Source organism: Metarhizium acridum (assembly GCF_019434415.1).
Source record: "Metarhizium acridum strain ARSEF 324 chromosome Unknown scaffold_13, whole genome shotgun sequence".
NCBI lineage: Eukaryota > Fungi > Ascomycota > Sordariomycetes > Hypocreales > Clavicipitaceae > Metarhizium > Metarhizium acridum.
In genome coordinates this window covers 3576878-3592196 of record NW_027094016.1, presented here as the reverse complement: position 1 = coordinate 3592196, position 15319 = coordinate 3576878, and the positions used below count along the sequence as shown (strand labels likewise).

The 15319-nt window shown below is 51.9% G+C and overlaps 5 protein-coding genes across 5 annotated transcripts; 3 read left to right on the top strand and 2 right to left on the bottom strand.

The window, feature by feature from the left end:
- Positions 1–2379: 2379 nt before the first annotated feature.
- On the top strand, positions 2380–3681 carry J3458_003719 (uncharacterized protein). The gene is made up of 3 exons (XM_066117922.1): positions 2380–2550; positions 2620–3071; positions 3144–3681. Exons 1-3 carry the CDS (start codon positions 2494–2496, stop codon positions 3433–3435), a joined length of 801 nt encoding a protein of 266 aa, XP_065977715.1. The 5' UTR covers positions 2380–2493; the 3' UTR covers positions 3436–3681.
- Positions 3682–4235: 554 nt separating this feature from the next.
- J3458_003718 (uncharacterized protein) lies at positions 4236–8634 on the bottom strand. The gene is made up of 3 exons (XM_066117921.1): positions 8460–8634; positions 5180–8403; positions 4236–5118 (listed from the first exon to the last, which is right to left on the bottom strand). Exons 2-3 carry the CDS (start codon positions 7989–7991, stop codon positions 4655–4657), a joined length of 3276 nt encoding a protein of 1091 aa, XP_065977714.1. The 5' UTR covers positions 7992–8403; positions 8460–8634; the 3' UTR covers positions 4236–4654.
- Positions 8635–8815: 181 nt separating this feature from the next.
- On the top strand, positions 8816–9992 carry FYV4 (mitochondrial 37S ribosomal protein mS41). The gene is made up of 2 exons (XM_007816598.2): positions 8816–8904; positions 8998–9992. The coding sequence occupies exon 2, from the start codon at positions 9003–9005 to the stop codon at positions 9702–9704; it is 702 nt and encodes a 233-aa protein (XP_007814789.1). The 5' UTR covers positions 8816–8904; positions 8998–9002; the 3' UTR covers positions 9705–9992.
- Positions 9993–10263: 271 nt separating this feature from the next.
- Positions 10264–12402, bottom strand: J3458_003716 (uncharacterized protein). The gene is made up of 3 exons (XM_007816597.2): positions 12066–12402; positions 11617–11882; positions 10264–11484 (listed from the first exon to the last, which is right to left on the bottom strand). The coding sequence occupies exons 1-3, from the start codon at positions 12214–12216 to the stop codon at positions 11161–11163; spliced, it is 741 nt and encodes a 246-aa protein (XP_007814788.2). The 5' UTR covers positions 12217–12402; the 3' UTR covers positions 10264–11160.
- A 1735-nt stretch (positions 12403–14137) lies between these two features.
- J3458_003715 (uncharacterized protein) lies at positions 14138–14506 on the top strand (the record flags this gene model as incomplete). The annotated part of the gene is made up of 1 exon (XM_066117920.1): positions 14138–14506. One exon carries the CDS (start codon positions 14138–14140, stop codon positions 14504–14506), a length of 369 nt encoding a protein of 122 aa, XP_065977713.1.
- Positions 14507–15319: the final 813 nt, after the last annotated feature.

Sequence of the window (15319 nt, the reverse complement as noted above, 5' to 3'; positions counted from 1 at the left end):
CCTGGCCGTGATGCTTCAACGAGACAGCCTCCCAAGCCTGGACCACAGGAGGTCGTAAAGCGAGTTCCCATGTTCCTCTTCAGGCAATAACAGCAGGTCGCTCTTTACCTGGCGTATCTTAATAGCATGGCTGATGCCTCTTTTCCGTTCCAAATTTCCATCGTCTCGAGTTTGGCATTCTCATGACAGCGGCCGCTACTGTCCGGAGCATGTCGTCCATCTCCATGGGATCCCCATCGGGTGCGAGTTATTGTGAAGTGAGGGCAAGCAAATTCAAGTTTGGCCACTTCCAGGAAGCCTCAATAGCATGGAAGAAGTGGCTAGCATCAACAAGATACGATGCCGAGAGGTGTTCAAGCTTGAGACTGGCGTCGGCGACCGCACGGCTGACATTAAAGTCCGGGATCCGAACAGGACTACACCTCAGACATTTCATGGCGTACTATTGGTGGAAATTCTCAAAGAGTACGAGTTTCCGTAGTTGTCTAGAGGCGAGCGATTCAAAAAGCACCTGGAAATCTACAACCAGGATAAGTCTTAGCTGTCGCCAGTACACACAAGTGGGAGCGGCACTCACATTTATCTCCCAACTTCTGCATCCCATCAATCCAGTCCCTCCAAGGCTCATAGTGAATTTCCTCGAGTCTGGGAAGACGGGCAAACATCTGTGCTAGTGCGACCGGCTTCCATCGCCGGCGGTTGTGCTGACGGAGAGGAACGCTTGTTATTGCCGGGACTAACGGCAGTTGCAGCCACCACTGTGCTTCCTGTTCCTCAGCGTCGAACGGCCTCTCGCCCATGATGTCGTCAAAATATTTGAAGTTAACCGCAAAGGATGGAGCGGAACCTCGCTTGCCGTCAATTCAGCCGTGCTGATGGTTAGTCACTTTCGCTGACATCGCCTGCTTCTCGTATAGGCTCCAGTCGCACCGAGCCGGGGGGATGGGAATATCAGGCCCAAAGGTCAGATATTTGAACCAGTGCTTCGAGTCGCTGGGGAGTGAAGACTGGTATCGAGCAGCAAGGTTCCGTGTGGCTCCCATGTGCTGAGAGTTGAGAATAGAGGCTGGAATGCTGTGGTAATCTGAACATTGTCGCTGTTACCGAGCCCTTCCATATCTCTGATACTGGGAACACACTCAATGCAATCATATTCCAGGAGTTCGAGGCAAAACCAGATGTAGCGGACACGAGCCCGATGGCGATGAGCAATCGACTCAAAACCGGCGAGCCGTGAGGGTGTCAGCTTGATTCGGGCGAAATTGTGCGGCTCAATGATAGACTTCCATTCTCGAGACACTGTGGCAAAGCCAGCCAAGTCACATGCGTCCTGCAGTAAGGACTCTACGACCAGAGTTCGGAGTGCCAAGATATATTGCTGCCTGTTGCTAACGACATTGGCGTCACCTTCACCAAGAGGTTGACAGATGGAATCCATTGTGCGTGAGGGTAAAATACTGGAGCAGCTGGTCTCTTCTATATGTTCTCGGCAGCGTCAAGTTGGTCCGTTAAGAAGGGTAGCGTGGATCTTATCACGATATGGTATCATCTAGTTGCATTCAAGGTTGTTTTAGGGCCAGGCACATGTAAACCCATGTCGTGTTCATGGCAGTGCTCAAATGAATTATGGCTCTTTCTGTCAGCATTCGCGATGCAAAGCAGCGAAATAGGTGCGCTTACCAAGCTCCCTTAGCCAAGTACAATAGCTCGATACACCAAGGGCTCACAAAGTAATTCCGGTAAAGCCAGGAAGAAAGAAGTAATGAGGAACATGGCAGTCAATTTCAAAAGCGGTGAAACCTTACCAACTAATAGTCTACGATATGTCTTGCTTGTCTCACTATTCCACGGCGGACGAAAGCCAGATGACGAAAGGGAAGAATCCAGTCTGACGATACATGAATCAAAGCATAATTGGTCGGGTCTCAGTTTCAGCCGGTTTATTGAACCAACCGATCTACAGTGGAAGGCAAAAGGAATCTGACCATATCAGGTACCTGGCTATCATGTTTTATATTATAATATTTTGTGTGTGTATATTTGTGTATACTTCGCGGCGGGCAAATATATTCTGCCACAGACTGTAGGTTACATGTACTTATCCAGAACACCCAGCCCGCGCAAAGGTGGCCGACCCTCGTTCTGGACCCACCAGTTGACCAGACTCCCGGAACTACTGGATAGCGGCGCAAAGAGGACAGAATCCGACAGACCAACAGTCCAGTCTACAGAGGCCACCTCGCCAGACCTTGGCGCCCCGCCCCACTTGCATCTCGCGTGCGCTCCCTCCACCAATGACAAGTCGGCCTCGCCAACCTCAACGTCAACTTCGACCTCATGCTCGTCCTCAATCTCCTGTCTAGACCTTACCTCCCCATCCCGCAATTGAGTCGCCAGAATCGTGATTCTTCACCCCGCGACTCATCCCTTCTTGCCCCCATCGCTCTTTGGTCTCTTTCTGCTCCTTGTTTGCGTCTCGTCCATCTGCCCGCCATGTTGTTCTCCTCGTTGCTCTCTGTGCTTGCTCTGCACATCTTTGGCGCGGCTGCGGTATGAAAACCACCACTCATCATCAATTGAATGACAAGACACTCACGCCTAACTCGACGACCGTCACAGGCCGACGCCGCCGACGACAGCGCCTCCTCCCACAGGGCTGATCTCGCCGCCGTCGTCAAGACCACCTTCCCCGACGCCGACATCCTCGGCGTCCGCCTCGTCAACGGCCGGCCGACCAAGGCCCTCGTCGAAGTCACCAACAAGGAAGATGGGCCCATCCAAATCTCCGTCCTCGCCGGCGTCCTGGCCACCACCAAGACCCTCCCCGAGGGAACCCCCGCCTACCAGGGCATCATTCGCAACCTGACGGTCGTGCAGTACAACCACCCCATCGAGGCCGGCGAGACCAAGAGCTTCACCTACTCCTTCGCCCTCGACATGCAGCCCCAGGATGTGAAGCTGCAGATCGCCGCCGTCATCACAAACGCCAACGGCGACGTGTACCAGGTCCAGGCCCACGACGGCCTCGCCGCCATTGTCGAAGCTCCCACCAGCTTCCTCGACCCTCAAATGTACCTACAGTTCTTCCCCCCTGTTGATGCTCGAGCGCACATTGAAAAGATCTGACTAACAATCCCGCCCAGCATCTTCCTCTACCTCGTCCTGTCCGCCGCTTTCGCCGGGACCCTCTACTTTGTCTACAAGACCTGGATCGAGGCCCTCTTCCCGCAAGCCAAGCGCACAAAGTCCTCATCCAGCGGCCTCAAAAAGGCCAAGAAGTCCGCCGACGCCGACGCCGCCCTCTCCGGCTCCGAGTCCGCTGCCGCCACCACCGGCAGCAAGACTTACGACGAGAGCTGGATCCCCGACCACCACATCAACCGCCCCATCGCGAAGCGCGTCAAGTCTACCCCCAAGAAGAAGGTTGTCGAGTAAACACCTCTTGTTGAAAGAAAAGAGGCCTGTGTTTTTTTCTTTCTTGAAAACAAAAGGGTCTGTAAGACGAGCTCTGGGGATAACACGAAATGTCACATCGTGATATGGCTGTATGAGAACAAGCAACCTGTACTACGAGATGATCTGCAGGCGGGCATAGCTTCTGTCTGACTAGGAGATGGGACAAGGGGGTTTGTTGGGTATGAGTCGGCGAGGGGAATCGGACAAATAAAAGCTATCGCACAGTATTCTGTACTACCGCGTCAGGATATTTACTATTCTTGCACCAAAAAAAAAATAATCAAAACCCTAGTCATACCTCATGCCACAAGCTTGAACGTGAGCCATGTCCGGGATTTCATGTGCCAAACGTGTCCTCATCCCGTCTAGCAAAAAGCCCAGCTAAGCTAAGCGTAGTCTCGCGGTATCGTACTTGTACGTTGTGTCATCTACACCCATTGTAATATACCATTCAACATAGCAACATGCAAGCCACATCATACCGTCTTGACAAAATTTTTCTCACTCATCGCGTCTCCGCTCCGCCGCCTCCCCAGCCAAATAGCTCATCACGGCCTGCTCCTGCAGCCTGCAATCCCTCTCGCCGCCGCCGTCCTCCAGACCAACATGCCCAAAGAGGCACGCCCACAGGTCGCCCTTGTCCACCACCTCACCCGCCGACTTGTCCTTGCTCATGAGCTTGGAAAGCGCCGCGTGCTCCAGCTCAAGCGTGTTCGCCGCCTCGATATTCGCATCCAGCAGTTCCGGCGTGGCCGCGCCTTTTGCACCGGCGCCCCGACGGCCCATGTGCTCCATGCGTCGCTGCACCGAGAGATTGTAAATGCTCTCTTCGACGGTGCCGGACACCAGGTACAGCCATACGGTAGTCTCGTGCTGCTGCCCGATACGGTCTACCCGCGCAATGGCCTGCAGCTCGAGCGCCGTGTTGAGCAGAGGCTCACACAGGAAGACGTGGCTCGCGTTGACGAGGTTGAGCCCGCTCGAGTGGGCGCGCGCATGAAGCAGGAATACTTCGACGGCGGGGTCTTCCTTGAAGCTAGCAATGCCGTTGACGTCGTCGATGGAGGCGTGGCCGATGCGGAACCGTCTGAATGCGTTGCGCAAGATGTGCAGGAAGTCGCGATATCTGCAAGTTTGCCACGTATTAGCAACAGCGAATGGAATGGACGGGGTTTGTCGTCCAGGCAGAGAGGACAATTCAGAAGACGTACTGGGAAAACACAATCGACTTGGCACCGGGGTCGGACTCTCTCAACCAGAGGAGGTGCCTCACAAGGGTGTCAACCTTGGTCGTGAATGACGGCCCGTCGAGTTCCACGTTTTTAATCTCGGCCAATTTGTCCGCGTTGAACTCGGAGTAGATTGCCGTCTTTTTTGGCGAGCTGCCAGCCACCCGCCGCGGCAACGAGCCTCCCTGATCATTGGCGCCTTCGCTGCGAATCTGTAACTGCTGCGGCTTTATGGCGATGTCGTGCAGGTTAGATGGCTTCAGGCCCCTTTTGCACACGGGGCAGTTGTGATGGGCTTTGAACCACAGCGTCATGCATTCCTTGCAGAACTGGTGGCCACAGACGGTCAGGACGCCGGTGACAAAAGGCGTCTGGCAAATGACGCACATTCGGGGCTCATTTGACTTGGCACCCGCTTCTTTCAAGTTCAAGACTATTACCAAGTTAGAACCAAACACCTGGATCGCTGGCCGAGGGTTAGTTTTTCGACTTACGGTATCTATGTTTCGCTTCGGCCGAAGACAGTTTTCGACGCAGCTCATCTTCTGTCTGCTTCAGCTTGTTGATCGCGTTGTCGTCTTTGGGTCCTTCCAGAGGGAGCACGGCGTCCGAAACTGCCTGCAGCTGACGATAGTACTCCAGTCTCGCATTCATTGCCACTTTGAAACTTTCAATTTCCGATTCCAGTGCCGTTGCCACTTTGTTTTGATCGTTGATCTGGCTTTGAGTAGCCTTCAGCTGGTCCGAAGCAATCTTGAACTCCACGGCCTCACGGCTCGTAGTAGTGTTGTCGCGGGACAGCCGGGATTGCAGGCCACGGAACTCGCTTACGGCACCTCTCATGGATAGATGGGCCATCTTGGGTTTAATTTCTGCCCTCAGCCGAAGCATTTGGACCATCTTCACCGGCGCTGGACCCTCACCGGCCCTTGCCAGCCGGAGGGAAGTTTCGGTTTCGTGCTTGGCCAATTCATTCGTTTGGCCAGAGATTGCGTCTTGACGATCGGCAATAGCAGCTCGCAAGGTGGTAACATAGACCATAAGCAAGTCTTGGAACTTGGCAGAGTCGCCAAGCTCTTCTCCAGTGGTTTCGACGTCTTCGTCTTCGTCAACCAATGGTTTTAAAAGTAGTTGAAGAACTTCTTCACGCCACCCGTCAATGATATCTGCTTGCTCGTTCAATTCGCCGTATAGTATGTCGAGGTCATCGACAATTCGGCTACTTTCAATTCCCTTTTCAGGAATTGTAGAAAGCTCGGGTATATTTACAAACGTTCGAGTGGCGGCTTTGCGGGCAATCCTATTCATAAGCCGCGTCGCTTTGCGGTTACTCTCCCCCAGGATCTCTCTTCTCAATACTTTTGCGGCATTATATCCGTCATCTTCGAGCTTTTTCAGCCTCTGAAACTCTTCAGAGTCTGGTTGCGTCAAGTCTTTATTGTCTTTGATTTGAAAGTAAGCATTGGCGCAAAAGAAGACGGCTTTGTGATGCAATTCCAAGGCTGAACGAAGTCGTCGGCGACACTCTCCAATTTTACCCTTGGTTCCCAGCTCGTCTTGTTCGTCGTCATCCGTGTCCGACAAATCGCGAGCATGGTCGACTTCTTCAGCCTTCTTTACTGCCTCTTCTCCGCCATGCTCTCGGATTGTATCCTTGAGTTTTGTCCTGGCATCTGAAACAAGTCTTTCAGTTTCTTGTCTTACATCCTCCCATAGCACCAATGCCTCCTTCACACGCGGGCTGTTTTCATACATCTGGCCCCGAGTCAGCCGGCTCAACAAATATGCCCTTTCCTCTGTCCTGATAGTATTTTCGCTTTGTTCCAGCATAGCGGTCAGCACTTCATCAACAGTCCTCATTGGGCGCGCCTTGTTATAACCCAGCAAGCGGCGATTGTATATGCCAACCTCGGGATGCAATGTAGTCTGGCGCAGCCGGTTCAGCCAAACTCTCATGTCGTCGTAGTGCTCTTCGGGGTCCCAGTCATCTGCCTTTGGAGACCCATCCGTCTCGAGGCCGCATCCATCGGCCATTTCTTTAAATAAGGATTGGTAATGCTGTTCTTCAACGGCTGTGAAGGGCATGCTGATGACGAATCTTTTTTGAGCAGGAAGTAAGATCTCGTCCCGCACCATACTCTTGGTGTGTCGTAATGAAATTGAGTTGAATATTTGTTTAAACAGAGGTTTATGGTTTGTAATAAGTGCTTGCCAGACCTGTGATGCGGAGCAATATGGCTCATACCTTAGAAAGAGCAAGAGGCCGAAAAGATCCTTTACATCATCCTTGACTGGCGTGCCGGTGATGCCCCATGCATTCATGCGAGGCAAGACCCGCGCAACGGAGGCTGCTTGGCTGTATCCATTCTCAATCATCTGGGCCTCGTCGAGGCACAGCCGCCACCACGCTATCCTGACGAGAGGGGATGTCGTTCGAGGGTATGCTCTCTCGTATCTACGGGATCGCTGAGGAGGTTCAAATGCAAAATGCAGTTCGGCGGAGAGCACGGAATATGTTGTAATAACAACATCGTACCCACAGAGTTCCTCGATAATTGTTTCCTCGTCTCCGTCCTTCATTTTCTTGCACCCTTGATAGTGCTTTACCCGCAGGCCCGGGGCATGCCGTGCGATCTCTGATATCCACTGTTGTCGCAATGATTCGGGAGTGACAATCAAGGTAGCTCCAGTAGTAGCAAGACCGTCCGTCTTAAGTCCGTTTTGCTGAGCTTGATGTTCTACACGACTATGTAGGAGGATGAGCCCCAAGATCTCAAGGGTCTTGCCAAGTCCCATCTCCTCTGCCAATATACCACCTTTCACGAACCTGTCTGCCCGGTTGTACGAGCTTTTATCTCTAGTGATGGTTTGAAACACATCACTCAAAAATACAGTTCTTCCATCAGCATCCTGAACGGTGCGGAAGCTGTCGATTGAGATTGAATGATGATCCACCGCAGTCGACTCTAGCCTAGCTTTTGCCTGGGACCATCGCACACCCTCTCTTGCCAAAAGCCATTGCAGCGTTCTCTTCTGGTACGGAAACAATTCTGACTCTAACCCGGGAACGTCAATATTTAGAGCGACTTTGTCATCCTTTGGTGGTACATGCGCCGCCTCATAAAAGTCCATAGGCGACCATGCCGACGGATCCTCGCCCTCGGTGTCTGGGAAAATGGAGTCGATAATCTGTCGCGTTCGTTTTCGATCGTTTGAGTTTGGTAACGGATAGTATGGTGACGGTGTCTCGTTCCAGTTTAAGGAGAGCGAAACTTGCATGGTTATCACCTTGTCATGCAAGATCATCGATGTTGCCACTCCAACCCAGATATCACCAGGACTATCGCGCTTCGCATTTGCACCTCCAATACCAAGATACGAGTCGCCTCCTCTTCAATCTCATCCCCGTTCAATGAAATACTGAGGGAGAAGGAGCCTTGCGGGGCTCCCGGCCGTGATGTCACTGACAAAACCCCATGTCGCATCGTAAATTTCAAGTATCGGCCCGCGTCCTCACATGTTGAAGCAAAAGGGGAAGTTTCGCCGTCATTAAATGGCCTAGAAAACAGCAATCTTGCTTTTGCCACGCAAATCGGAGAGTATGGCTCGGCCGTGATCTTGCGACGTTTCGCAGACGAATCTACCCTGTTCGGAGCTTCGACTTCGCCCGTCGCGCTTAAAGCTGCCAAATAATCGACCACGGCAGAAGGTATAGGGTCTATTAATCGAAAAAGTCAGTTGTTTTTCCTCGCAATACTCCTGAAATCCACATGCCTTCCACTCCAAGATCGATTGTCGTCAACGCTGGCGGCTTATACGGCCTTCGCGCCGAAGTTTTCTTCGGCATTTTTCATTTAGAAAAAATTGCATCGACAGAATCGCCTGGCGAGTTTATGATAAAACATCCCATCTCACGACATTTTCAGCGGGGATACCTGGCAGACAGGGCGTCGACGACTGTGAAAGATACAAAATCGGAAGAGAGACTACTTATAACATGATCAGCCTGGCCGGTGACCCCACAATGAGGTAATGCTCTCACCAATCAACAGCTACAAATCTACGCCACGACGGTCAATTGACCTAGCCTCGCTTACCTAACTGACCAACAAATTTCCATGCTTGGTGATGCCTTTTGCAGGAGCTTGCGCTGCCAACCTGGCGTGAACAGTTCGAGCAACAATTTGGGCCAACTGCGCCAATCCGCAAAACGAGAAAGGTATGGCACGATGCAAATCCTTCCTATCATCGTCACTGCGACGACCCTTCAAACCCCCGCTGTCCAGGCACAAAATTACTAATTCCAATCCAGCCAAGATGAGGGCCCCCGGCCTCCGAGCTTCTCTGCGCCTCTTCGCAAATACACCTCTGTCCAACGGCATCCAAATCAGACACTTGCACAGGACCCGACCTCCGCATACGATACCCCAGCCTCGCCCCTTTGTCCCCGACGTACCTACCTTCCTAACCCTAATCGGGCGCGGTCTGAACAAACACGCCTCCAAATTCCCGTCATGGGACTCCCTCTTCTCCCTCACCTCGCCTGAGCTCAAAGAGCTGGGGATCGAGCCGCCGCGAAACAGACGTTATCTCCTTCAGTGGATGCAGCGATACCGCAAAGGCGCGCTCGGTCCCGGCGGCGACTTCGAATTCGTCAAGGACGGCGAGGCTATCCTCAAGGTCGCCACGCCACCGGCCTCGGTGGTCAGCGACGCAAAATGGGTCGTCAACGTCCCTCACAGCCAGGGACCCGAAGCCGAGGCCCCAGCGTCAGGATCTTCAACGCTACCCCGGCCAAAGGGCTACACAGTCCGCGGACTCAAGTCAATAGCCGGCCCGTACGCCACGCCGCTTCCCGAGGGAGCAGGTGCCGTCGTCAAAGTCACAGAGGGCATGTGGGAGCAGCGCCGCGGGAGAAAGATTGACGGTGGTGAGCGTCGCAGAGCAGAGATACGGTTCAAGAGACGATCTGCTGAACGACGGGCGGAGAGAGAGGCAGAGATGATGGCGAAACTATAGCTAGACTGGGGACAAGTATTTATAAAGGAGGGCTGCGAAATCCACGAGCATGCCGTTGTATTCTAGACTTTGTATCCATAGCCATTCGGTCACAGGCACCACGAATATCAATCACACTGATGCGATTATCTCTAGAGCTTGTAAGCGTAATTTGGTGCTGGATGTCTGGGGCCGGCTGCCAACAGACATGACGCATCGTGGAATCAGGATTACACACAACTAGAACGAAAGGTAGTGCAACTCTGTAATCTCGAGTGACACCTTAGCCTACGCCCGGTTGGTTCGTCCCCGCATCGACTATCATCTTGGCACCAAATACATGTTTCTATTTTGTATACCAATAGTTGAGTTGCTGGCAATGTACCTCATACCTGGGTTCATATTCAGTTTACTGATGGCACATTTTTCACTTCAACACATTTCAATCTGTTATACAATCATACAGTGTATTTGTGTCCACAAGGCAACATGCCAACATAGTATGCCCGAGACTGTAGGCCATTCTGAGCTAGTACCTGCTTGAGTCGGCTGTCCACACGCAAAGGCTTTGGAGAAATCATGACTGGGCAACTTTTGTTTTCTATACCCAGGTATGTATGATATACGTTATCGAGTATCCAGGATACGCACCAGACCCAACAATAGACACCTTGTAAAACAAGCAGTCATAAATGTCGACAGCTACTTGCTGATTTATACACTGCGGTAGGAAAAACTAGCATTAAGATGAAACTCGACTTTTGGTCTATGCTAACCGACGCAAACGCCTGCTATCGTTCGCCAACGCCCTGATTTTCGTGTAGGCGGAGTAGAACCGACGCCGTCAAATATCAGAACTCCTAATCATGGTTCCACGTATACGCGCACGGGGCCAAAAAGCAACAAGAGAACTCAACACTTGACCTTGCTTAATATTTACGCCCCAAGTCCGCGTCGTTGGCTGGCACCGTCAAACTTGGCCTTCATACCCTCTTCAAATTGGCGTTGAATATCGGCCTCTGCCTTGATAGAGTCCGACTTGGTGTTAGCAGTGTTTGCAAACGCGCTTCCGCTCTTATTCCCCCCAAGAAGCCTCATAAATTTGCTTTGACGGGAGGCTCCCCCTTCAAGGCCACCGACGTTCCATTGTTCAGTAACATTCTCCTCAGCAGTCCCTTGTTCCTTGTTTTGTTTGGATTTCTTCTCCTTTTTCGTCTTGGCTTTTGTTTCATTCGGCTCCTCGGGATCCTCCTTCTGCTTCTTGTCCCTCTTTGCTTCTCTGTCCTTCTTCTGCTTCTTATACTTCTCCTCCTTCTTTACTTTCTTCTCCTTTTTTCCCTCCTCCTCCTCCTCCGCCTCCTCCTCCTTCTCGTTCTCCTTCTCCTTGTCTTTTTTCTCCTTCTTCTTTTTTTCTTTCTTCTCCTCCTTTTTCTTCTTCTTCTCCTCTTTCTGACCTTGGTTCTTCTCCTCCACCTTTTCAACTATTTCTAGGCTCTAATTCCGGCTTCGGCTCCGATTCGCTGGGTCCGTCCTGGTCTGAGCTTGTCTCAGTCGGAGTAGTTTTGCTCTTCTTGGATTTGGATCCTTCATCTACAGATTCACCCCGTTTCTTACTGGCAGAAGCATCACTCTCTCGTCGGCGCTTCTTCGTATCAATGATAAAGGAGCCAGGGGCGACGGGTTCGATCGACACACCACCATCCGGGTCCGAGGAAGACGAGGACGAGGTGGGGGGCTTTGCGTCATTTCCTTTCCCGGATGGGGGGGCGTTGTCATCACGGGCCTTTTGGGCGTCGGCCTCCTGCACAATATGCGTGAGCCACGAGGTTTCGGGACATCTAGGAGGGGCGTGTGCGGTTGGATGCGGCAGCACCATGTAAGGCAAGGCACATTATTGATATGGGGAGCCGATTCGACAGCATATCAAACTTACCTGCTTGGCTTCTGTCATCAACTTGTACTGCTCGGCCACCCTCTTAGCCTCAAGAAGAAACTTGTTTCCCTTTATCTCCAGTTGCTTGGATCGCCTCAGTAGCCGCTGTCGTTTCTCTTCTTGCTGAGCGGGACGTTGTGCAAGTTTCTCGGCCTTTTTGTCGCGTTTTAATTGCTCTTTGGCGAGAGCAAATTCTTTGCCAGTCCGGGTTTGCTTCGCCCTTCTAAGTTCGGCTTTCTTCGCGTTCTTCAATTTCTTCTTTGAGACTGCAATGACGCACAAATGTAGCGGTTCCGTCAGCAAGTTTTACATTCGAAAAGCAAGGCAAGACGTGTGTTATGAGATGCGAAATCTGAGATAACGGGAGAGGTGGTGTCCTTCCGCCCCGTCCGGCAGACTCCCGATTGAGGATGGGGGCTATGTACGAAGTCGAGCTGGAGCTTACATACCGCCTTTTTTGGCTGCTAATTTCGCTGCGGAAACCATTGCACTGGCTGCAGAAGAGCTCAATAAGCTCAACGAATTGTAGAGTCTAGGTGAACGACTTGGAACGATCTGCAACGTTCGGGAGATGCGAAAAGCGCGAGATGCGTCGTTCATAATATCCGAGGAATATGGGGGGCTGGAAGGGCAGGGCCCTGCTGCAAGAGAGAAATGAGCGCGTACGGAGTAATCGAGGCTTGAGACGGGGTAACAAATGACTTCTCAGGAACAAAGTCCCAATTTCTTCGTTCATACAAATGTCCCCGGTAGTACTTTGCAGTCTACATGAGAGCAGGAGGGGTGTGTTGCAAGAACTGGGCCAAAAAAAAAAAAGCCCAGATTTTGCCGGGCGGTGAAACAGCTCTAGCTTTGGTGGGTGGGAGCTGCCGTTATCGAATCCCACTGCCGCCAACCGACGGGATCCAGTACCCGTCCTAAGTGATCCGATTTGCGGAGTAAACTAGAGCTGTCAAAAAGAGAGCCAGATCTGACATTCGCAAGCCATCGCGACGTAAAATACGTGTATGCGTATGCATATCGTTTGCCCAAGGCCAATTCTCATCCGTCCTAAATGCTCCGAATAGGAGTAATGAATGAACTGACGGGGCACTTGCTAACCAAAAAAAAAACACATTAGCCATTTGTGAAGTCATGGTCAATCTACCTCAATACCCCAAGTTCAAGGTCCTGAACTCATGCCAAGGTGTCCATGCCAGTTCAGTTAGGCCACCAAACCAGAGAACATGACGAAGTTTGTCATTTACACACCTGCACCTCATCAATCGTCTTCTACCACTGAGCGTGGCCGCCAGCATCGCGGTGCCGAGAGGTAGGCTTACATGGCCAAGATTTGCATGTCCGATGTCCGCTCAACAAGTTCGAATCGTGACATGTCAACGTCCAATGTTACTTTGCAGCTCAACAGTCCGAGAATCCTTGTCCTAAACCAACCTATTAGGTCGTTTGGGTCTTTTCGAGAAACAGGTAACTGAGACAAATGGACCCCTAAAAGCGCGTCCCCATCCCAACTTCGTGCTTTTCAAACAGTGGCTGAGCCGAGGTATCACAGACGCACCCGTCCTTCGGTGTTCCCTGGCCTGTATTCACTACCATTTACAAGGAGTCGAACGCCTAGTCTGGGGTACAAGGCACGTAATGCGGAGAAGTTACGCGCAGTATTAGTTCCCCGGGGAGGGTGGAAAACTCAATCCATGCATGTCAGTCGTGTAACGAGGCTGGAGCACGATTTGTTCAGCGGCAAGCCAGAAGTGCCGGGTGGCACAATCAAACACATAGTTCTATTGTGGCGTATCTGATGTTATCGAGGGCATGGTATTTACCAATAGGAGAGTTGGTGACCGCATCAGCGGTATTGGAGTGCGAGTAGCCGGAAGAGTAGCCTGAACAGCTTGATCTTTCATAGGCCTCGGCATTACATCAGACATGGTTGGTCCTAAGATAGTTTAATGTATTGATACATTTGGCAACTACACGAGGTTGCTTTATCATAACCTTGTTGTTAGATAAAGAAGGAGCGGAACCAAAGTACTCAGGCCGGAATTAGTCTCCGACCCAGGAACAGGGTAGCTGTAGTGTGAGCCAGCAGTAATTTCCTAGCACTTGAGCTGATACAAAATGTGTGAAAGCCAAGACCCCGTCAAGAAGAGAGTGAGAAACATTCTAGTCGGTGAGTAGTAACGCATAGCTAGAAAAGATGGCACAATGCAAATATACTCTTCCCTAGAGGCTCGCCGGACTAAATAACCGGAAAACTGCCTTGAATGTTCCCCAAGTTGGATCGTTTACCATGGGCATTTACGGAGTACATACCAGTTCGTGCATTGACTTCCCCTTCCCCTTCCCCTGCCCCTGCTGAACCAGGGACCGTTGTTCCAACAAGCCATGACGAACTAATCAGCCACTTCCATTCCCTGGCTTTCACTCTCTGCAGCTCATTCTAGGCGTCGCCTTTTCGAGAAGAACATAACGAAGGACGAGTTGCTATAATTGATAATTCAGATGAAAGGAGCGCAGGGCTATGCAGAGACATCTGCGAAGGGCGCACTGTCATCCGAAGCAATTGACGGCGCAAGACTGCGCCGAGAAAACTACAAACACTTCGGCCGACTTGTCTCACAACGCACCAACCCATCCGGTTTTGCGAGGTACGATGGATGCGAAAGATCAAAAGTATAGCTCGCCGGGCTTTACGCCCGACGCTTGGGCCACAAAGGAGCACTATTGGGCCACGAGTTCCATGGGCCAAACGCCGCCGTCCGCCCCCGAAGCCGGCATATGTGGTATGCTCAAGAGGATCACTTCCCGTTCGGATGAGATCATCAGGCAGACACTCAATCAGGACGGGCAACGGGCCCAATCGTGCGCAGAGAAAAACGCCCATACATGAGTCTAAGGAAAGAGGCTCGACATTTTGGGGGCCGCAAGCTCGATACGCAGACACAGACAACGACGCACATGGCTCGGGTGCCGTAGTTCGCGAACAACCAGCTGGTTAGTTAGATTTGCGACCAAAATAGAAACCAAACGATATCATATGAGCACGTAGTTACTCTGGATCTGCAAGCTCGCTTTCCCCGTATCGCGCAACCACTGCCTTCCCAGTCACCCCGTCGCCCAATCCATGCGGCTGGCGGACCGGGGGTGGCAACATAGCCCGTTCGCCCAAGGACCGGATATCGTATCATTCGAGGCGCGGGGGGAAAGGATCAAAGACATTCCAAGACATACAAATGCTCATAAGGCTACAGCTCGTGCCCTTTTGACTACTGCTTTGAGGCGGTCCAGTCTCCAGACAAGATGTAACGTCGGCGTCAGTAGAAGCAGCCAGTCGCCGTCGATTCCGACGTGCTTACACAAAAAGTTTGTTGAGCGTGGTCGCAAGCTTTATTCCCTTTTGTGTGAACCGATCCTACCATCCATCTTGCCCCTCATTCGCCTTCAGCCAGATTCCCTAAGCTCACTCCCATCCACCAGCGAAGGGGCTTTTTTTTTCGAAGCCTGGCGCCTAGATATTGCGCTCCCTGTTTGCAGAGGGCGTTGGCAGCGTCGAACGGCGTCACTGCCCCGTGCGTATCTCTCGTGCCATCGCCAAGGCGGCACCTTGGCCCAATGTAGGCAATCGGAAATAAATGCACTAAGACGATATCAGCTAGACGAGTTGCACAAGAGCCAGAGCCTCGCGCGGGTGTGTGTGGTGGTG